Source organism: Manihot esculenta, chromosome 11 (genome assembly GCF_001659605.2).
Source record: "Manihot esculenta cultivar AM560-2 chromosome 11, M.esculenta_v8, whole genome shotgun sequence".
Taxonomy (NCBI): Eukaryota; Viridiplantae; Streptophyta; class Magnoliopsida; order Malpighiales; family Euphorbiaceae; genus Manihot; species Manihot esculenta.
Window position 1 is genome coordinate 30,700,597 of NC_035171.2, and position 23,638 is coordinate 30,724,234.

At 30.9% G+C, this 23,638-nt stretch overlaps 4 protein-coding genes across 6 annotated transcripts; 1 reads left to right on the forward strand and 3 right to left on the reverse strand.

The window, feature by feature from the left end:
* The first annotated feature begins 941 nt into the window (after window positions 1-941).
* Window positions 942-4,647, forward strand: LOC110626654 (protein disulfide-isomerase 5-1). Of its 2 annotated transcripts, none has more exons than XM_021772693.2 (5): window positions 942-1,142; window positions 1,791-1,849; window positions 1,950-2,125; window positions 3,615-3,719; window positions 4,365-4,647. In XM_021772693.2, the coding sequence occupies exons 1-4, from the start codon at window positions 1,020-1,022 to the stop codon at window positions 3,707-3,709; spliced, it is 453 nt and encodes a 150-aa protein (XP_021628385.1). In that variant the 5' UTR covers window positions 942-1,019; the 3' UTR covers window positions 3,710-3,719; window positions 4,365-4,647. The 2 variants fall into 2 exon arrangements, with proteins under 2 accessions (XP_021628385.1, XP_021628384.1); XM_021772692.2 differs by lacking the exon at window positions 4,365-4,647 and adding an exon at window positions 3,978-4,282 and having other exon boundaries at window positions 943-1,142.
* A 1,492-nt stretch (window positions 4,648-6,139) lies between these two features.
* Window positions 6,140-9,131, reverse strand: LOC110626653 (pentatricopeptide repeat-containing protein At2g27800, mitochondrial-like). Its single transcript, XM_021772691.2, is given in 4 exon segments — window positions 6,140-6,607; window positions 6,767-6,883; window positions 7,506-7,535; window positions 7,537-9,131. Coding segments are annotated over 3 exon segments (1,338 nt in total). The 5' UTR covers window positions 8,841-9,131; the 3' UTR covers window positions 6,140-6,607; window positions 6,767-6,879.
* A 3,309-nt stretch (window positions 9,132-12,440) lies between these two features.
* LOC110627004 lies at window positions 12,441-13,308 on the reverse strand. 2 transcript variants are annotated; one of them, XM_043962159.1, is made up of 2 exons: window positions 12,892-13,308; window positions 12,441-12,804 (listed from the first exon to the last, which is right to left on the reverse strand). In XM_043962159.1, the coding sequence occupies exons 1-2, from the start codon at window positions 12,987-12,989 to the stop codon at window positions 12,603-12,605; spliced, it is 300 nt and encodes a 99-aa protein (XP_043818094.1). In that variant the 5' UTR covers window positions 12,990-13,308; the 3' UTR covers window positions 12,441-12,602. The 2 variants fall into 2 exon arrangements, with proteins under 2 accessions (XP_043818094.1, XP_021628912.1); XM_021773220.2 differs by having other exon boundaries at window positions 12,904-13,291.
* Window positions 13,309-18,333: 5,025 nt separating this feature from the next.
* On the reverse strand, window positions 18,334-22,294 carry LOC110627003 (proteasome subunit beta type-4). Its single transcript, XM_021773219.2, has 6 exons — window positions 22,089-22,294; window positions 21,859-21,935; window positions 20,508-20,637; window positions 20,183-20,342; window positions 19,874-20,059; window positions 18,334-18,653 (listed from the first exon to the last, which is right to left on the reverse strand). The coding sequence occupies exons 1-6, from the start codon at window positions 22,166-22,168 to the stop codon at window positions 18,540-18,542; spliced, it is 747 nt and encodes a 248-aa protein (XP_021628911.1). The 5' UTR covers window positions 22,169-22,294; the 3' UTR covers window positions 18,334-18,539.
* Window positions 22,295-23,638: the final 1,344 nt, after the last annotated feature.

Genomic DNA, 23,638 nt, shown 5'->3' on the forward strand with positions numbered 1-23,638 from the left:
TTTGTTAGTAGGTTTAAGATGATGGGATATTCGGTTCCACATCGATTGCTTGCCAGAGCCTCATTTGCCTATTGAGGTACGGGTATCATATAGAATTAAGGATTTTCTATTATACAGAATTAATTATTATTATCATAATATAATTTAATATTTTTAATGTACTTAAAATTACGCTAATAAGAAAATTATTAATCATACTATATGTTTATAATAATAGAAACAGGTTTTAAAGTTATTATAGTTCAAATAATTTGAACCTTTTTAGTAAATACAGTATTTATTTTTTTTAGATATATATAACATAATGTTAGGATTTTATAATATAAACTTTAAATTTTTTTTAATAAACGCAACAAAATCTTAAATAATTAATTTGTATATAACAAAAAACAAGAAATATGGGTGTTTGGTATATTAGTATAAAGTATAATCGAAATAATAAATTTTTAGCCATTAATATAAAAGAAAATTCGTATTTGTCGGTTGATAAAAAAAAATTATTAATATTATATATTTTTTAAAGTGAAGTCTATTTTTTAAATTGACTGAGTGTATATATTATGCAAGTATACCCTCCTTCATAAATATGTAATGCATAGTTTTAAATTTTTAATAAAAATATTATGATAATTTAATTGATCAAATTAATTTATAAATAAAATAACATCAAAATTAAAATAAAAAGTTGAGTATAAATTTTTTTTATATTAAAGATCTTTTTATAAATTTATTATATTAATATAAACAAACGGATTATTTAACTTTTAGAGCTTATAGACTGTTTTATAAGCTTGGCCAAACACATTTTTCCAATTATATAGATAATTTAAAAAAAAAAACAAAAAAAGTAGGTGATAATTTGAAAAAAAAAAAAAAGTAAAAAGAATCACGTGCGCATCACGTGCCGAACAAACGAGCTTTAGATCGAGGTTTCGGGTGCTGGTGTTGTGCCATTAATCGCCGAAAAGAAATAGCAGCAGACTAATATCGAACACCTAAAAATTATAATCTACACAGCCATGAAGAAGCTCAATCGATCTCCCTCTCTCCTCTTTCCGCTTCTCCTCCTTGTTCTGAGCTTACTTCTTATACACGCAGAAGCCGAAGTCATAACCCTAACCCCTGAGACCTTCTCTGATAAGGTAATACCGATAGAGCTATGTATAACATTAGATTTAGCTTTTTGGATTTCATTCATTTAATTCGCCTCCTTCAATTTCTGTTTATGTTAAAATTTTCCTACTTTGCAATATTCGAAAGTTTTTTTTTTATCAGACCTCGTGATCTTACTGCTTCTTTGTTTGGAATTTACGATGTTCAATATTTTTCTTCGATTTGATTAAATTACGTTGTTAATTGCTGAAGTGGAAATGGAAGTTTCCTTAGTTTCCAATTAAGTATTGCATTATCTGGTGGCTTCCTACTAGCATCAAACTTCATTTAGGATAAAGTTTAGCCGTTTGATTTTTGAGGTAATGTGATTGGTTGATTGGATTCTAACGTCAATTTTCAGATGACTGCTTGCTTTTCTTTGTCGCCTATTAACCCATTTTTATTATATTTATTTTTGTATGTGTGTGTGTTTGTTTACTGCCTTTTTTGTTGCAATTTCACATGGGGTTTCCAATTTGGAGGTCTCTGTTTCAATCTCTCTGGATTTGTGACTTTGTGAGTGAGATTTACTAGGATGAACTTCCATCTTGTAACCCAAAATCTGATGATCCTCTTGATGAGTAAAAATAATAATCAACAGAGAAGTTACTGATTTTGTATGCATGTTTATTTTTTAGGTGAAGGAAAAAGATACTGCATGGTTTGTGAAATTTTGTGTTCCTTGGTGTAAGCATTGGTAAGTGATCTTAATTTAGTCAATCATTGAAACGTATTAGTAAGCCTGCTATAGTTGATTATAGAAAACATATACTCATGAATGTAACAATGGTTTCCAGTAAGAACTTGGGCTCATTATGGGAAGATCTAGGGAAAGCGATGGAAGGAGAAGATGAAATAGAGGTTGGCGAAGTTGATTGCGGAACAAGCAGACCTGTATGTTCAAAAGTTGATATTCACTCATATCCTACATTTAAGCTCTTCTATGATGGAGAAGAAGTTGCTAGATATCAAGGTAAAAATCAATATCCTTTCTTTACAATTAAGTTTAATTTGTGAATATAGTCTATTTGATTACAGTGGTGAAAATAGCTTTTAGCTTTAAAGGACTGCAATGCCTATTCATCATATGTTCAGGTTATATGCCATTTTTTGCATCTGAAAATGTCATTTGAGTTTAAATTTTGATTCCTAATGGAACGAAGGAGTATTAGATGAAATCAAATCTTGAAAATAAAGGCAAAGTGTCCCTAGTTGGCTGGAACAGGAGGCAACCCTATTGAGCTTAAAGTTTTCATGTGTTTGCTTCTTAATTATTGGACTAGTCTGGAAATGTTCCGTCATAACAAATAACGTGAGCAAAGTTGTATAAACTAGTGAAGACACAAGTAACTTGTAGAGGAGCTATAGTTAAGAAGCAATTAAGAAAGCCTGCTCTTATTCTTAACATGGAATAGATTTATTTGATAGAAGAAGGCATATACATGTTAAGGCACTTTAATTTCAGCTGATTATGCTGACTTAAGAAAAATTAAAAAAACACTGGAACATTTATATGGAATCGTAGTAGCTTTTAAAGTCATATTGGTCAGATAAAATCACAAGGCATGAATGTTGAGTTATAGTTTAGTAGAATGAAGGATTAGAATCCTAGCTTGCCATGGAATAAATATATTTTACATTATGGAACGGGAGACTTTGACTACTAGCATATTCTCCAGCTCATGTTCATGCTTTGTTACTAACATGTAGCACACATAAGGCTGACCTTTTTGTTAAGGACATGTTAGTTATTAGTTTGTGATGAAGCCAGCAACTGTAGTTGTGGTCCAGTTGGATTGGAACAAGTGGTGTATTTAACTGTATTTGCTTTTTCACATGTATAAATTATTCAAATGATCATATTCCACATTTCAAGACCTTAGTATGCAGTTTTATCATGGCTATGCAATGGATTTGAGCATTATCATGGCTTGTGATTCCACTGTTGCCATTGCAACAAATAAGATAATCTCAATGTTATTCTTATAAGACTTTCAGTTTTGTGTCCATTTTCAAAATTCTTAGGCTTTTCCTTGTTAAATATAATATGCTTGTGATAAGCTGCTGCCAGCTTTGGCATGGTGTAGCTTGTCTCCAAAGATTGGGCAGTCTCTAACATCCAACATGAAAAGAAGGTTTGGTACTAATGCACAATATAGTCAGGAGCCAAATCTCCCCTCTAAGGAGAATTTTATCTCTGCCTTATAAGGGAGAATTTATATCCCACTCTATGCTCTTTATTTCTTTCTTATTTTCCTCCTTGTACTTTAAATAATGAAAACAAGTCCTTTAGTAATGAAATAAACTTCGTTTACTCTTCTTTCTCATTATCAGAGTTTGACAACCTTACCTTTCTTCTGCCTTTGGTATTACTTTGTCGTAACATTATGTCAATAATTTATTTCAAGCTTATGATTAATAATTTAAATTAACTTGGTTTGGCATGCTGTCAAAATGATTAGGGCCAAGGAATGTCGAATCTCTTAAATCATTCGTTTTGGAGGAAGCAGAAAAAGCAGCAGCAAAAGCACAACTTGACAGGGATCAAGATTTGTGATGTCAGTAAGGTAGCCTCAAAGACATCTTAACCACACAATTTAATGTAGGAGAAGAGGCTTGCATTCTGTTTTTGAGTTGACAAATTAAAACCACAATTTTTTTTCTTCTTTCTTGACATATTTTGCAAAGTTACGCAAGGCAATTATTGGATTCTTCAGAAATTTTTGCATGTCCTTTGGCATATATGCTTCCTCAACCAACTCCTCACTCTCTCTCTCTCTCTCTCGCTCTCTCTCTCTCATGCTGCTCCCTTTCATATGTTGCAGTTGAGAGACTGTAGATGGAAGCAGAAGGGATGGTGAAAGTCTCACAATGTAATCAACATGGTTCTCCTAAACATCCCAGCTTAGATCACCTTGGGGATTAGAAGCAGATTTTATTGAATGTCTTTTTCTTATCCATCCAGTGATATGACAGAGTTTGTTTAATCTGCTTCAGAAGAGCACTAATTTTGCATTCAAGGGCATTTTATCTGTTACCAAAATTGTATCATCCTACTACATGAGGAATTTCAATTGAATAGTTTGACAATTCATATAATTTTAAGATTCAATCATGTGAATTTAGGTTATGTGGTTTCACTTGCTATTTACAAAATTTTGAGCCTTAAATATATGAAGTTTATTGCTTCTCATATAATGATAACTTTGCAGAAGACTTGTTGATCTTGGCGCCGTTTCGATCTAGGGCCGTGCGGGATTGATTTGATTCTGAATTTAACTGAACCAACTAAATTCCCAATAAATGAAAAACAAATTGAACTGAACCAAATAATATGGTTCAGTTTGGTTCTTTGATTTTATGTATCACATATAGAAAGAAAAAAAATCTGAACGAGGTTTCCTTTTTTTTTTTTTTATTGTTGCTACATGTATGCATTAACAAAATAAACATATTTATGCTTGACAAGTGAATATATGTATTGTATTACAGTTACAACTGTGCGCGCTGAATCAATTGATCAGGCTTTTGACAGATTACAATTTACAATTCCAATGCCAAACTAAGGATTATCAATTCAAACCCACAAAAATTTCTCAGCAGAAGTAAAAGAAAACAAATTCTAAATGATTGGTCATACATATCACCAATATAAAGATTGAAACTTCAACTTTATAAAAACATGGGATCAGTATAAAATTTCAAGAGAAAAGAATGAAGATCAAAGAGAGATAAAAGAGATGCAACTAGAATTTTAAAAGTCTGCATTCATAAATTATCACTCCCACATTCACCCTAAACCCTAAATTTGAGGGTGACCAATCAAGAAAAGGCTGATGGTTGAGAAATCATCACCTCAACCAAATGAACAAACCGAGATTTGAGAAAATGAGCCAAGCCAGCAACAGTGAGGCGTGAGGGTGACTCTGACTGTTAGGAGTAAGGTGTGACTAGGGGAGAAAGGAGAAGACCAAGGGTAATGGAAATGACGACTGACCCAGGGTTTAGGCAAGTCGCAACAGCAACTCATCAGTGAGGGTTAGAGAGAACAATAGAGATGAGAAAATGCAACAGCAACAAGGAGACACCATGAGAGGATTCAAGACTGCAAGCCAAAAGGCAATAGCAGTTTAGTATTGGGTTGGTGTGTAAGAAACGATAGCCTCAATAGTATAAAGCAACATACAGAAAAAGGGCGAAAAGTTTGGTCGGTTCATGAATTGAGCCAAATAACTTGAACATTAAAGATAATTTTCCAAAACGAACAGTTTAGACCTAAAAAAGAATTGAATTGGCATGGTTTGTTTTTTTCAGTTAAAACTGTTCAATACACAGCAGCAGTTGGATACTTCATCTGAACAATCTTGACGATGCCAAATGCCATACTTTGGTGCATGTGCCTCAATAGACTACTCAGAAACAGTTGCCAAATATGTGGGCTTAGTGGAATCATCTTGTGGAACCTAATATCATTATTCTTCAAGAGCTCGATTCCTTCTTAAGCTCCTTTCCAGATCACCTATTGATTTTGGTAAAATCTTGGGAAACTTTACAGCAAAGTAGGAAGGATTGCAATCAAGATCTGGGGTATATTTATTTCAAATCTGGCCAAGTTACTCAGCTCTAAGAAGAGATTATAAAATTGAAATTGCACCTAGAAAGCAACCTATATCATCCAAGAATATAAATACATGAATTGAATTTGCACCAAATTGAAATCAGATAAATTATGAATCAAATGCTGGATCAAGCAGGTAAAAGAAATATTGAGCAGGCCTAAACATTTTATTGTTGTAGAAACAAAACTCTATTAGAAAGAAAGACAAAAAGGTAAGCCATCTTACTGAAATTGGTTTGGACAAATAGATATTGTCATCGATCAACTATGTTGTAATGCTAAAGGTGATTTTGAGATCAATGGTTAAGTGACAATGGATCAGCACACAAGTATGTCAATGTTAAGATTGTAGCTTATATGCAGAGATGAAACCGAATATAGAAAGTTCAATGCAAAAATAAAGAAAGAGGAGGAGAGAAGGGGGGGGTTAGAAAGAGTGAATCCCACATTACAGTGGAATGCTGTTAGCCTAATACATTCTGATCTCCAAAGGTTATTCTTACCATTGGAGTTTCTCCTATTCCTACTTCTAAAAGGAAATCTCTTGTACCTCCATAAAGAAGTGCTTGTGACCACCTCTTTTTCAGTGAAAATCAGAGGTGGCTATCTGTGGATGTAGGCACATTGCTGAACCCTGGAAAATACTAGCCAATTTACACTGTGTGAGGTGAGGCAATAACATTCAGTAGTTGCAGACCAGAGGATCATGGTAGAATCATAAACCATTGATTACAGGCAACAGCCTTAGCTATTATCCTCTCTATGCATTTCTTGGTTCTTACTCCCTTCAGAAAGATAACTCTAAAATCTAAGATGATGCATATTCCTTCATATTTCCTGATAAGAAGATCAGAAAGAACTTGGTACACTGTATATATTCAACTATCAACACTTCCATAATCAAATTCATCTCAAGTTTCCTCTGAACATGTAATGCTACAACCAAGAAAAATGTTGAATAAATAGAATGCCAAAACAAATATAATGAATGAGTACCACATCGAAGTGATGCCCACGCTGCACCATCCTCACATTCTCTGAGGCGTTGTTCCACAGTTCACAGATTTCACAATTGTTGATGATTGTCAAACTTATAAGCTTGAGTTGACCTAACTGCAAAAATATAATATTATCACATCAACATTCTGCTTTTAGACAAGCAAAACTGTTGCATCATAATTCATACAAGTTTCTTTAAATTAAAGCAAAATAAATAACTCAGCTGGAAATGACAAGAAGATCCCAGCTAATATTAACCCATGAGAATTCCAAGCACATCTTAGATCCTATCAGGGAATAAAAATAGATATCAGCTTCTTATGTGAATTTCATTGTCCTAATAACATTATATTTCAAGTCTTTGAGTACGGAAAACTAATAAGGATTATATTTGGTCAAACTGAAAATGACAGGAGTCTTAAAAAATACGTATTACACCAAAGTATTTAATATCGTAATTCCTGGGCATACTTTAACAAAATTGAACACAGAGAAGTTGATAAAGATTGTAATATTAGGAACACCCATTCGACTTTTCAAATTTTTATATGCATTATCACTTGTAACATATGTGAAAATATTTAAGATCCATCAATTTGGGCTTCCAAGGAAAATACATATTAAACCAAAACCGTACATCAAAGATTATTTTATGAATTATATATACAACTCCACTTTTAATGTAGAAGAAACATTTCATGTATGAAAATGATCAAAGGAGTCCGATGATCAATACCTGATCCATTTGTTGTCATTTGAATTTCCAGTCATCTTCAAGCACACATTCGAGCTTCCTATAAGTAGGCCCATCCACAAGGTTTTTCTCTCCCCACTCCTTCAACAAGTCCACAGCCTCTCTAATCCTTCCTTGCCTGCAAATCTCATCCAACAATGTCCTGTATGTGATGAGATCAGGTGACCTATGTTTCCCAATCATCTCCCATAAATAATTCATTGCTTCCTCAACTTCTCCACCAAGAGCCAAAGCATTCACAATTGAATTATACGACTTGCTACTTGGAACAAACCCTTTTCTCTTCATCTCATCACACAACTCCCTAGCATTATTTGTTCGACCTTGAGCGCACAACCCATAGATCAGATAATCATAGGAGTATGAATTGGGCAAGCAGTTATAGACCACATCCATTTGATGGAAAATTCTCAATGCATCATTCACATGAAGCGAAAGTACATATCCTTTTATCATAGAATTTAATGAGTAAATGTCAGGCTCAATTCCGTCATTGACCATCTGCTTAAACAAACATCTAATAGTCTCCATATAAATATGATTTATATAGGAGTTTTTTCCCCTACTCAACATTGCTGTGAAAAGAATATTATAGGTTCGAATGGAAGGCCTGCAATCCAAGTTTGGACCATTTCTCATGTGGTTAAATATATTCACTGCTCTAGTCAACTTCCTAGCTTCAGTGAAGAAATAGATAATTGTGTTGTATAAAGGTTCATTACAAATACGAGGAACAGCAAGCACTTGGTTAACAACATCATCCATTTCTTGGTACATTTTAGCAACACCAAGCTTCTTTATAGTAACATGAAAAGTGGATGCATCATGCCTAAACCTAGGCTGCTGTGATGCCCAATTAAATATATCAAAACATACCAAAGCATTGTCTTGAAGAGTTAAGACATTGCACAGTTCTTCATTAGTGAATCTTGATGGGAGTTGGGAAATTGCTTCTTGAAACTTAGTTTCATCAAGAACAGATTTCCTACTAGCTTTCAACCTTTTACTTTGTCTCCTTCTATATGACCTTGATGGTGCTCTAGTGGAGTAAAAAGAACACAAAAAACCACGAAATTTTGCATTTGAAGGCAAAAAGGAAGTTGGGGCAATGTGGGTCCGGGCTAAAACGTTCATACAATTGAAAGAATTGACAGTGGCATTGAAAAGACAATAGCTTTTAGAGTAATGGTTCAAGTAGGTTAATAAAGGAAATGCAGAACTACAAAAGCTTTTAGAGTGATAAGAGAAACAAGCGTGCATCAAAAAAGAGTATCTAGAGTAAACTTGTGTCGAGAAATCTTTGCGTATAGAAATCATTTGCTTCGACTTACTCAGATGGCTGATTTTCTACCAGGTTGATGCGCTAGCCGAATTGGAAGCTCTCTCTCATATTCCAGAATCAGTGAAACTGCTTAATAAAGATAAAGAATGGAAATTTTATGTTCTTATTGTATGATCGAGGTGAGGAAAACAAGTGAAGCCGAATTTGATAAAGCTTGAAAGAGAATTGAGAAAGGTCTGCCTCGAAGAAACTGTAACATGTGATCCCCGTTGGCGAGGAGAAGACGAGAGAGATTCTCGGATGGGCCATGGAGGGCCTCTGGTTGTAAGCCTAAGCCCAGTTAAAGTTTTGGAGGATACAAAAAGCAAGGGGGAAATTTGCATTTAAAATTTTTTAATTAATTTTTTTAAACTCATTTTAATATCAATAAATTATTTATAATTGATAAATATACAAATCTTCTGACTAATAATTAAATTAATTACAACATTCATTCTTTGTTTTATGGAATATTCATTGTTACATGATAAGCTGTATGAATATACATTAAAAAAAATTTCTGGTGTTAGTCTCGCTTCATAGAAAGTTTTTAAGACATTTAATGTCAAACCTCAATGTGGGTATACACCAGGTCGACATTTCGAGTATTAGTCTCGCTTCATAAAAAGTTTCTAAGTCATTTGATATCAAATCTCAAGGCGGATATACGTCAGGCCAACCTTTCAGGTGTTAGTCTTGCTTCACATAAAGTTTTTAAGGCATTTGATGCTAGGTCTCAAGGTGGGTATACGTTAGGCCGATCTTTTGAGTGTTAATCCTGCTTCATAGGAAATAGGAAGTTTATAAAGCATTTGATGCCTAGGCCAAGGAGCTCATCAGGACTGAAAAATGCCAAGAAGCTTGTCGGAGCAGGAAAAATATGCTTCACATAAAATTTCTAAGGCATTTGATGCTCAGGCCAAGGAGCTCGTCAGGGCTAGGAAAGGTCAGAAAGCTCGTCAGGGTTAGAAAAATACACGGAAGCTTGTCAGGGTTGTAAAAGGCCAAGGATCTCGCAAGAGCTGAAAAATGTCCAACAGCTTGTCAAGGCTGGAGAAGGTCTGGAAGCACGGTCAAGGCTGGAAAAATACGCGGAAGCCCGTCAGGGCTGTAAAAGACTAGAGAACTCGCAAAGGCTGAAAAATGTCCGAAAGCTCGTCAAGGCTGAAAAAGGCTAGAAAATGCCAGTCAGGGCTAGAAAATGCCAGTCAGGGCTAGAAAATGCCCGTCAGGTCTAGGAAATACCCGTCAGGGCTAGAGAAAGCTCGAAAGCATGTCAGGGCTAGAAAATATCCGTAAGCTCATCAAGGCATTCCTACATCTCTCAGATAGAATTTTTGATAGACAAGATCTTGGATCTAACCGATCGGCAAGGAAAGTAAGAAGAAAGTAAGGACATCGAGCGTTCAGCCATAACAAATAAGCCACATGCCCCATATCATGAACACAACAGTCACTTTCGAATTTAAAGAATTAAAGATCAATGGGGGAATCTCTGATACTACATAAGACTCGCTCAAAGTAGGTCACCATAAGACAGAATAACGTAGCAATAATCTGATAAACCTATATGCGGTCTCACCCATGGAAAAGAAGATCCGGGTGCTTTAGATCAGTTTCAGGACAGATTTACCCTCTCAACTTCAGGGCGAGTCTTCATAAGAAAATTACCGTTAAACAGTTACAATCCAGTAGATTCCCTTTATACTTGCAATCACGAAATTTCCGATCAATTAGCTGATAAAGATCTCTTACCAACGAGCTGACTACATTATTTCTGGATTATTAAAAAATATTGTATTTATCCCCACATTCTTACAGTATAAAAGAGAAACGATCACAGAAATAAAAGGTATATAATTCTCTTGTACAAATACTCTCGAGCTCTTCATTTACCTTTTTCTTTAATATACTGATTAAAGCGTCAGAGTGAGTATCGTGAATATCCACCGTCTCACTTTTTCTGTCTTGCAGGATTAGTCAATTACAGTATAATTTCATTCTAATCACATCATTATTTTAGTTTTAGCAACATCAGAAATTATTAATAGCAATCTGATAAAAATTATAAAGCTAACATAGTGGTTTGATAGAATCCAAAATAAGAAAACAAATATTTAAAGTTTTCAATTATAATTTTTTTTATTCTAAAAATATTTTTTAACAAGAACTAAAAATAAAAACAAAACATTAACAACATAACAAATTTTCTACTTTTTTATCAAATAAAAAATGAAAAACAGTTTTTATAAAAAATAAAGCAATGAGTTAATCCTCTGCTTATATTCATTTAATTTATAAGCTTAAAAATGTTATATAAGATGTCAACTTATTCTTAAAATTTATAAAAACATATTTACTAGTTTAATTAGTTTATAAGTTATAATAAATATTCTCTTATTTTTTAATTTCCTAAAAAATTCAACATATTTGTTTTGCTAAATAAATAAAGAAAGAAAATTATAAAGTACAGTGTCATGATGAGTGAATAGGTAGTTATTCCGTTTAGAATTTCTTAGTTTTCCACAAGTAAAAGACCCTAGACTTTTAAGAGAATGGTTCATCAAATATTATTTTTTCTAACTTTAGCACTATGTTTGGATAAAACTTATTTTCCTTTGGCTCTCACTTTTATCCAAACAAAGCATTAGTGTACGGATGATAAACATCTATTAAAACAGTTATAGTGTCGATACAGGCATAAGAGTTTATGGCTTTTAGAACGTCTGGACTCTTATATAAGAAGATTTTATGCTTTTTTTTTATTATTATTGCGGCATACTATGCAGGACATTCTTCTCCATTAATAGTCATTTTTATTCTATTTTAAAATTTAATCTATATTTGAGGGATATAAATAAATTGAATAGAATTAAATTTTAAAAAATTCAAACTTAATTTATTAAAAAATTTTCAAATTCAAGTTTTATCCATTTTAAATTCAAATCGTGTATTAATAAATTTAAATTTGACTCGTTTAATAAATAAATTTAGACAATTCAAAGTTAGCTTCCAATGGTTCAATTTATTTAGAATTTTAATTTAAAATTAATAAATTTAAAACTAAATAATTTTAGTTAAAATAAATATCTAACTTTAAATTTTAATTATTTAAATATATATAAATTTTAATAGTGTAATTAATACGTATAGAACTGAACTTAAATCTCAATCCGCCAAGAATGGTCTAAATCTCAATTTGTATTATTCTCAATTTTATCGTATTTATTAAATAAATTTAAATATTATATTCAAGTTTAATTTATTTAAAAATTAAATAAAATCGATCAAATTTTTATTCATAAATAATTTGATTCGGCTTCAACTCTCACACTTCCCAAAAAAAACTATTGACGTGTCCCTCTACTTTACCTTGTTTTATTTCTTGAGAAATCAAACAGGTAGAAGATGTATATTTATATCATCAAGATTAATGAGTTAATAATCCTTGATCTTTCCCAAAGCTGAAGAGTACTGTACAAGAAGATGTCTTTACAAAATTTTAAAAGTTATTTTATTTATTAAAAAAATGTGAAACAAGTCCAAAAACAGTAGAATAGTACAAAAGGCACAAACGAAAACAATATCAACTCATCTCACCCAAAAAAGAATAATATTGCCAAATCAAACAAAATTAGGTAATATTAATTAATTATACAGTATAAAGAAGCTATAGAATTAGAATCCTAAGAAAATATTGAAAAAAGCATACAATAATTAATTAATTAATTGATTTAACTATTGCTAAAACAAGCCATTTAAGCAGCTTTAGCTGTACGACCCAGTAGAGAACAATATGGATCCTGCAAAAAACTTGCTAGATCTTCATTCATCTCACCTTCCTGGAAGTCTCTAACCACTAATCTTTCAAAACCCATTTCTTGATTCGCATGCAAACGCTCTCTAGCTTGTGATCTTTGTTTCTTTATAGCTTCCCTTCTGCGATCATGATCTACCAACCTGCACCAAGAATTAATTAAAATAAATAATTAAAAAATGGAAGTTTAAATTATTGATATTAGAAAGAGAGGGAGAGAAAAGAGATAACTAAGAGGGTACTCGTTGGAGAGAGGAAGATGGTGGGTGATCCCAGAAACAGAAAGAGGGAGGCCGTAGGTTCCGTGGAGGTTAAGCATCGACTGCATTTTCTCTTTGAAGAAGATGATCTGGAGGAAAAAAGGGGGGGTAAGGAAAAGTGGAGAACAATTGGTTGAAATCTTCTGCTAATAATTATAAGAAAGGGTATGGCGTTAGATCTGTCTCTCTCTTTCTCTTTCTATGGCTATCTTTCTCTCTCTCTGCATTTAATAAAGAAAAGAGGATTGGACAAAGTGGAGATGCTTCATTGCATCTTCCCTTGTGTTCTATCCTACTTTATGGATCCAGTTTACCAAGTATCTACTTTTTTAGCATTTCAACTCCTCCCCTCTCTTTTTGTAAAATTAAAATAAAATGACTAACAATGTTGCTTATTTTTCTTTTATGTATGTATATGTATATATACGAATACTACTAAATTCTTGAATATTTAAAACTTTTATTAATTTGCTCTTATTTCAAAATATGTTCTTATATTTTTTTTAAATTTAATTTTGTTCAAAAAAATCATTGATTATATTAAATATTTATATTATTAAGATTATATAATTTTAAATATATATAGCATTTAGTTTCTGTATAAGCTTTTTTTTATTTAAAGATAGAATTTCATTTAAAAGCAGACCAAATTCGTTAGATTCTAAATTTAGAATTAAAAACAAATAGAAACTATGTACATGATAAAAAAGACTCAAAATTTACATAGCCTACTCTGTTAGAAGTCAAGTCCGTATAAAATTATTAGATATGATATCGGATTGTCACCGTAACTTGATCCCTAACATTAACATATAGTTTCCGCATATCGACAGAGAGAAATCCACTTCATATTTAACTCAGCAGAACAAAAAAACAAACTAAAGCACCAAACATAGTCAAGAAAAAGCTGTGGAGGAGAAAACACAACAGTACCAAAGTCTGAAAAGAGGACCATTTCACTCAAATGTGTCAAAACTAAATTTAAACTTAGCATACTGAAGATCAAAAGTGGTTATATGCAAGACATCTCTCCACCATTACTAGATCTACAGCAAACCAAACTCCATAAATAAGTCATTCCTAGTAAATACCATCGGATTAGGATAGAGCCCCTAAATAGAGTTTTTGATATTATGGTCCTTAAAAGTCAACCGGTACGAAAGATGACTATACAACTCTTGAATTGTTGAATGCTTTAAAAAAATCAAACTCCATTATAGAAATAAAGATAAAGAGAAATCGCCAAAAAAATTAAAGAAACAATATCCAAAAAAAGCCATATATAAAAGAAGTTTTACTGTGAGTATCAATCCGAGACAAAACAATGAAAAATTTTATTTATCATAATCTAGTTAAAAAATGAGGGATTAAATTTACTACTATACGAAAGAAAGAAATTATTATTCTCGACTTAAAGGAGTAAATGACCGTATAAATAAGAATAAAATTAAGAATAATAAGGATCCCTTGAGAATGAAATTGTGCTATTTGCCCCTTGACCGAAGGAGAGACAACAAGAAAAAGTAAAAAATATAAAAAGAAAATTAAAACAATGAAATCTCTAAAAATTTTAGCAAGAGAAAAAATCTAACTAAAATAAATTGAATAACGTATTTTTTTTACATAAGAATTATTATAAAAATATAAAGATTTAAATCATTTTAAAGTAGGAAATTTTTAAAAATTAAAAACCTTATAGTAATTTTTTCTATATATATATTTAAGAGTTTGTTCTTGAAATTAGAATAAAGGCTTCGATTTTAGCAAATTAAAAAAATAATAGAAATAATTATACACAAAGAAGTAAATATATCATCCTACATCTTTTAATTGAAAAATATTAATTTATAAATTACAAGTATAAAATGGATTCTAAATGATTTATGAATAATACTGGCAACAACGATTTTTTATTAATTGAAAATATAGTAATTAATAATAAAATAAAAAATAGAAATACAATAAATAATTTTTTATTTATTAATATATGAAGCCATTAAAAAAGTGATTATCCTAACATTTTTCGACCGTTTGTTTTTATTTATTTTCTATTAACCTTTTATTTTTAATTTTTTTTAAATTAAAATATCTAAGTTTGTTCTTTTAATTATTTAAATTATGAACATAGCTAATAATTACAGTAGTAGAATGAAAATTAAAAGAAGGGGAAAATTACAATAACAGTTTATTATTATAAATTATTTAAAAATATAATAAGAAATCTTATTATAAATTATTTAAAATAATAAGAAATGCTCTTTACATTTTATTATTATAAATTATTTAATAGTTTAATTAATAAAAATATAAAAAAATAATAAATAATATTTTTAAAATAATAAGAAATCTTTTAATTGAATTTAAAAACCTAAAGAATTAATGAGTTTCTCAAAAGCTTAGTCCTAACAATAATTCTTCCGTAGACGTGTTATTGGACATTATTGTAAGAGCATTGTGTGGTCGAATCGCAGTTTGTCCTTTGATATTGCTCAGATGCAATTAAGAGGGGAAATGATTGGATACATATTAGGAAGCATGCATTCATATGTGACCTACTTTTAGGCCTATCGTTGGACCATTTCAATTTCCTTTTCTGAAACTGATATTGCTGATCCATAATACGCTAATAAAGAATTTTGGCGATTCAAACAGAATGGCTTCGCTCCCTTATACGCCGAGACAAATAAAACGCTTAAAATTTGAGAGAAATATTTTTAACTCTTTTAATTAGTATTAAGAATTTAAGAATTTAAGAATTTAAGAATTTTAAGAATTTTAATTTAATTAATTTATTTTCTATTAATCTTTTATTTAGAATGATTTATTTTCTATTAATCTTTTATTTAAAATGAAAAAAGTTCATTATTTTTTAACTTTAAAATTTTTCATTTTAAATAAAATCAAAATATCTTAGAATTCGTTTAAATATTTTCGAAGCATAGGTTCAATTATATCGCGACTCTATTAGTACGAACGCTACCAAAAGAAATTAAATAGTCTTTTTACAATAATAGATAAATATGTACTCTCATACGTAGCATAATAACGATTATGCGCCACTAAAATATATAAAAAATAATAAAAAAAAATATGACTTATAAAAATTAAATTTACCTATACGATTTTTTTTAATTTTAAATAATCAATTATATAGTATTTTCATTCGTGATAAAATTTTTTAAAGGTAAAAAATAGTTAAATATTTAAAGTATAGAGTTTAATTAATTATTTTTAAAATTCATAATAAAATAGTAAAAATTTGTAAACGATAAAGTTAAATTAACAATTTCTTCTATTTTAAATGCTATTGAAAAAGTAAATTTAAAAGATTAGTTTTTTTTTATATATATAAAAAAATCAACATGTTTTAAATAATTCTACCAACAATACCAAATAAAAAGCTGGCACAAAAATACCAAATTAAAGATTTTTGGAGGCATTCAATAAGTGGTCCTAAGGGCTTGGTGGGTCTTTTTCAATATTAAAGCTAAATTCACCAAATTCATCACTTCAAATATTTTCCTTTCTAGTTTAATATTTTTAAAAATTTAAAGTATTTAATATTTTATTTTTTATTTTTATTTTTGTTTCCATATTTTAGATAATGGTTAATATGATTTGTGCAACACTATTTCTTTGTTGAATAATAATTTTAAAAGTAGTATTTACTATTTGAAGGAAACATAAAGATTAAAAAAATATGTTAAAAAAGAATATTTTTATAATATTTGGTTAACTATTATTATAATAATTTTTAGTTAATAAAATAGTTAGTAAAAGTTTATAAAAATTAGAAACTTATAAATATTTAAAATTTTAAACAATTGTATATTTACTTAGCTTATGAAAAAATAGGATGAGTATAAACATTTAAAATTTTAATTAAGTATTTATTTAGTTAAAAAATATTTATACATTAATTGTTGATAAGTAAATTTATTATTAAAATAACTAAAAGAGTATTAAATAAGATATACTTGTGAAAGTTTTAAAAAAATTATTTTTTATATTTTAAGAATTTTATTAAGATATCTCTATATATAAATTTATTAATATATTTTATTTTTTATAATAAAAAATAAATTATTTTATTAAAAAAAATTTATGAAAAAAATTTTATATAAAAAAATTTTCAAATATAAATTTTTTCTGCAAATAAATGAAGTCTAAATAAAATAATATAGTAATTTAATTGACTAAATAAAATATAAGTTTGATGTTTACAAGTATTAAAATAAAAAATTAGTCATCCTCAACTTATTTTTTAGCTTATTAGCACAAATTTTTTTTATAAATATAACGTGAGAGAGAAGAAATGTTATTTTTTTATTGTACTAAATAAAATAATATTATTTTTAATTATGTTAAGTAATAAATTAATTATAACTAATTTATGTCAGATTTAATTAGTTGAATATAATTGAAATAAAACATTAAAATTATGATATAATTGATAAATATAAAAAATTTTGAATTTTTTTATTATAAAACTTTAAACTAGTTCATGAATTATAGATAAATAATAATATTTTACACTATATTTACGTCAGCAATTTTTAATATTATTTTTTATCATAATTTAAAATAAATATACATTTTTAAAATTCAGCTAAATTTAACAAAAGCATTTTAATTTTTTTAAACAAGTTGCTTTTTAATAAATTTAATCTATTTGATTTGATTTTGAACCTAGGATTTGCACAATAGAATCTTTATTATTCTCTTTTCTTTAAAAAAAAAAAAGAAAAAAAAAAACTTTTTATCAGGATGAGAAAAGTTGCCAAGTAAAATTTCATTGTCATGAGCCTGCCTGGATAAATCTGTAAACAATGGAAGGTAAAGGCAGCATCCATTTCCAGCTTTTGTTTTAAAGACTTTTCTTTTTTTTTTAATCAAAGACAAAGGAAGTATATCTGCTCATACAGAAAGTAAGGTCTTTAATAACCGTGTTCCCTTTCTTCTTAATGAAGCCGAAGAAAATAAGATTTGGAAAATGATTATGCCCTTGATATCATTAATAAAGATAGATAGATAGATAAGAAACATCCTTTAAACTAGATATGAGAGGCAGATTGAGTTTGATAGTATATGAATCTGTACTTCATTACTATTTTAAGTTTAAAATTTTAAAAATAATATTTTATTTCTCAGTAAATTTATACGAAAAAAATATTATTTTATAAAAAATATTATTTTATAAAGTAATACTATCCAATAGTAATAAAAAAATATTTATATCCAAACGACTTGCGGACAAAGGACTCGTTCATCTAATGAAAGTAAGGCATGAACTTTCAACTGCTGCAGCAGATGCACCTGTTCAACACTGGTTTCTCGCCCACCATTATCATCTGGTAATGTTTATAATTTAACTGAATTGAACCCCAGTTGACAATTAACAAGACCACGACATGAACAAATTGCAGAATCAAATTTCTTCCAAGAGTGATAAAATGATATCCGAACAGCATTACAAGCTGATAAACGAAACCCATACTAATTTCATGGTTCAGATATTACAGCAAGCAGAGAAAGCAGAATCCCAATGGTTTGAGTAACTATTTGCGGTTCAGATGATTAACTTCCAAATAAACCCCAAGCCAGCACCAACTACCAATCTACCATGATCCTTCAGCGCCAACTGTTGGATTCTGAAATGCAGAGAATCCCCAGAAAGTCTTCAGTGCATAAGGCTGGGAAATTGTTACACCTTCCTCAGTAATTTTAGCTATCTGCAATTAAAGAATTGCAAACAAGTCAGTTATCAATTTAGAGAGAGAGAGAGAGAGAGACCATTATTTCATGCACAAATACACTTGGACACATGTTACACAAGCCTAAGTTAAGGGCCAAGTCCTTAACGAAACAACCCATGCTAAAAAAATACTCTAAGTGAGACTCGCAAAACAAGATGCTTTCACAATGCCCGAGTGCAAGTTCTTTTGAAGGGAAAGAATCTCTAGAAAGCATGCATGCAAAGACATGCCTAGCATGCACATACATACAAACACAATAAAAACTTACTCACATGAACGCATTTGAAAAATGATTTAACAAATTTAAAAATGTTATTGATAACATATCTAGAAAACTAATCACTAACATTAATTGGACCAGAATTTAATAGTTCTCAACTCTCAAGGCCTTGACTTCATTCTTATTCCCCCCACCCCCCACCCCCCCCCCCCCCCCCAAGCCCCAACACACACACCCCTTCCCAGTGACAAAGGCCAATCTTTATTTCTAAGGCATGAAAGATGTGCAAGCCATATGACAAGCAAATATCAATTCTCTCACCGGGCTTCTGAATGTCATATTTCAGACCAGATTAAGACCACGTCCAACAGCAGCTCCTCCTATTCTAATGTCAACTGATATATCATCTTCAAGTATAAAAGCATAGCAACAAAATCATGAATACTGCAGTTGTGCAGTGAGAGAAGAAAGTAGTGTTCTACAGTTTGTTGATTAAGCCTATAAGAAGGGAATTATCAAGCCTAAACAGGACACCAAAGCAGAATGCCGATGGAGTCAGCTGTTGTCTCTACAAGGAAATTACAAGCATCGAGCAAAGGCACTGCCCCAAAGCCAGAGTAAACACCAAGAGGCAAGGTTTGCTGCTTCCATTATTTGATCAGATCAGAGCTGTGCTTTTAAGTATCAACATGATTAACACATGAAATTCAATTCATCCACTGTACCAACATATAAGCATCCCACTCAATAAGCAAACAGCAGCTAAAGACCAATAAGCTCCATGGACTTCAAGTAGACCAAAAGAGTCTTAACACTAGTCATCTTGAATTAGATACATTAATTCTTCTTAACCGCAAAGAGCCAAAGACAATCAGGTAATTTGATAATTTTTGGTTAACTACGACCAAATTAACAATTTTCCAGCATATAATTAGACAAAATATTAATCACACAACAATCAAGAAAAAGAATCAACCTGAAGCTTGTTTACAGCAGATCTATCACGATACAGAAGCACACGCATGCATTTCTCCAGTAACTTAACACCATCTTCAAAACTAAGGTTCTCGTGCCACTCATCACGAAGTATTGGCCGTGCAAAGTGATTTCCAAATCCAGTTGCTACATGATTGTCCTCAAAATTTACTCCTATCATACTGACCTGAGAGATGCATATTTAGGAACACAGTGGATGCTTTATTAACCAGTACATTCATCTTCCCCAATGCAAAAAACAATTAATTTATAGCAGAGATTTAAGGCAACAAATGTAACTAGGGCCTACCATGCCAAGATACTTTTGTCCATTTTTAACTCCACCAAGAACAAGGGAATTCCACAATGGATTGAATTTGTTGCGTCTATTATACATCACCCTCGTCAAATAGTTGTGCACCTCCTTAGGACCCAAGGAGTTGCCATCATCCCACATATTGTCATACAGGCTGCAGGAATTAAGCGAACATCAATTCAATGGTTCCATGGAAGTTTCAAGCAACATGGATAGATCTTTTTTTTTTTTTTTTAAAAAAAAAGTCCAACAATATGAGAAATAACAGCAAGATTTTAGCTAAACTTTTTTTCCTATTTCTACAGTAACCTAAACTCACATGAGCTCATCAAGATAGCGTAGAATCTCCTGAAAATCACTAATTTCTCCACTGGCACCAAGAAGAGAATGCTTCCCAATAGACTTCATTCTCTCCACACTCTTGTATCGCAAGGTGGATCCATAGGATGCTGCAAATTTCAACAAACATGATAGAGAAATTTTGTCGTGATTTGGACAAGATACCTTATAAGTGGAACACAACTTCACAAATTCCAACAAGCAAGAGAGAAGTCTATAAAAATAGTTGAGGTACATAAATATAGAAAAATTTATACCATCATGAGCCAGAAATAGGGAAGTTAAATCAAAAGGAAAACATGCCATCCATAAAAAAATTATATTCAAATAAAAACCTATACTACCAGTCAGAGGTAGCTTGGTTGGTCTTTTTTTCACCTTTAAGGTGTAGGATGTGGGTGAGGTCTCGAGTTTAAGTCTCCACAACCACTTATTCTGATATATATATATATATATACACACATATCCTATGCAAGAAGAACACTATAAAGCATGAGGAACATGTTTAAGGATAAAAATAAGTGCAGCAAAGGAGGAGAACGAAAGAGAAAAAGTCAACATAACTTGAATGTTTATGCCAAATACAACCTTAATATAATTTGAATAGAAAGAATAACTATAAAATCTTCAATAGTGTTCAACACAGATGCACACCTGTCTTATTAATTTCCGTGACATTGTAGCTTTTTATTTAGTATACATTTTCACACAATTCATGCAGTGAAGACAAGCACTAGGCATAAAAAAGCCCACCACTATATCTCAGTGCTGACTGCACAAAAAGCCATGGTGTATTAAGCAAACTTTTGAGTTCAATATAATTTAAGACAGTGGTACAAATCAACGTATCGCCTTATAGCTTAAGCAAACTGTGTAGAAAACATATTGCTAGCAAGGCTGCATGATGATGTTGTGGTTTTGCCACTACCAGGGTTATAACCTAATGGAGGTAACTCTTAGGTGCGGTGAATATGAGGTTGACACAACAGATTGCTGGTTCAGTTGCGCCCCAAATAAGGAAGAAAGTAATTTCTAGCTACGACATTCCACATGCTTAACAAGGGAGCAAAAATTTCTTTGACAACAAACTTAAGTTATGATTCTGATACTCAAGTAGAATGATCTGAAAAGCCTTCAAACATACACAATTTGCAGTCACAAGGAACAAACAAGCTTCAAGTGGTGTGTAGCATTGTCCATAATCTTAATTGAGTTCATCCAACCCCAAACTTTCAATTTCAATCAACTGCTTTTTTTTTTCTAGGAAACCAAACAGAAAAAATAGCACACATTTACAAATATACATATCAGGTAGTATAAAAATAACTAACCTCCCATATCAGCAGCCATCAAAATTCCATCCTTATACTTCAAAGCCACCACAGATGTACCGGTCACATATGGGTACCTACACACCAAAATTAACAAAAACAACCATAGAGATTCAAAGCATGCCACAAGAAACCCTTAAAAAATTCAACAACTAACTTCCACGAATACATCAATGCGCATAAGAAGAATTGCAAACAATAAGAAGTGACGAGAGAGTGCGGTGACTTACAGTGTTCTTTCAGAAGCGGATTCGGGGCCCAAAAGCTGGGAGGGTTCAGAGCCTGCCTCCTTCACCATTGTCGCGGCCATGGTGGTTCTCTGGATCAAGCCGAAAGAGATAAAGCAGATGAAGAGGAAAGTAAAATAAATATGTGAAACTTTGTTTCAATATTGTTTTGCACGAAGAAGGTTTATTAGGAGATCTTCTCAGACTTGTTGGCGAAGACATCGAGCAGGCGGAGTTCGACGCGACGGTGGGGAAATGGGCCTGAATTTGTGCTCAGTGCTTTCACGGGCCGCTCCATCTTGATCCTTAAGCCCGTTTAACATTGTGCCCAGAATCATACCCTTGTTTAGTTTTTCATTTTTCCCCTATTTTTAAAATTTAATACATTAGTTCTCATATTTAATTCCATCAAATTAATGGTCGTTCTATTTCTTTATTCATCGAATTAAAAATCCCTCAATTAAAAATATCATTACAAAATAGAAAAATGATGGAATTACCTTTTTATTCTTTTTTTTTTTTTATTTCCATACATTCTTCCGCTACGTTGTTTAAAACTCCATTCACAGTCAAAATCAACAATTAAAATTTCTAACTTCAATCTCCAACAAATAAATATTTTAAAATATGCAAGATTCAAACTCAATTGGTCTAATAAAAATTAAAATAAATAAAATTAAAATTATCAAAAATCAAAACTCAAAAAATTAAACAGAGGTCTCCTTGTTGCTTCCACTCCAGTTCACTATCACCCCCGGTTGGCTTGTCCGTCGATCGTCCTTGTCCGTCTGTCCATCGTCCTTGCCCACTACTCGCATCGCCTGTCCATCGTCCTTGCCCACTACTCGCGTTGCTTGTCTATCGTCCCTGCCTACCGCTCACGTCTTTTATCGCTCACCATCGTGCATAGCTCGCATCGCTCACCATCGTGCTGCTCGTGCCGCATGCCATCTCATGCTACTCATTGGTGGCTGCTGCTCACTGCTTGGCATCGCTTTTGGCTCCTCCGACTCTTTTAATCAAGCATGAAAAATGAAAGATAATTTGAAATTTTGAAAAATATGATTTAGAAATTTGAAGGGAGCTGAAGAGAATTTAAAAATTTTAAAAATATAAATAATTTTTATTATTGTTGAACTATATTTTAATATATTAAATCATTGAATTAACATAATTATTGAATAAAAAAATTTTAAATTTTAACAAAATTAAATATTAGAGACTAAAGTATTAGTCTGTAAATTAAGAAATAAATCTATTAGCAAATAATGTCGTTTATAGTTTTAATATTTTTATAATTGAATTTGTTAATTTAACTTTTTAATGAATGTGTTTAAGAGAATATTCTTCGTATTAATAGTTTTAACAACAATAAAAAACAAAGTCTATTTAATATTATAATTTAATTAATTTTTATCATTTTAATTAATTTATTTTATTAAATATTTTTTAACATTTAAGATAATACTTCAAAAATATACTAACTTAAAGGAAAAATCATTGTAAATAAAATTAAACATCAATGAAGGGATTGCAAAAAATAGATTTGGCAT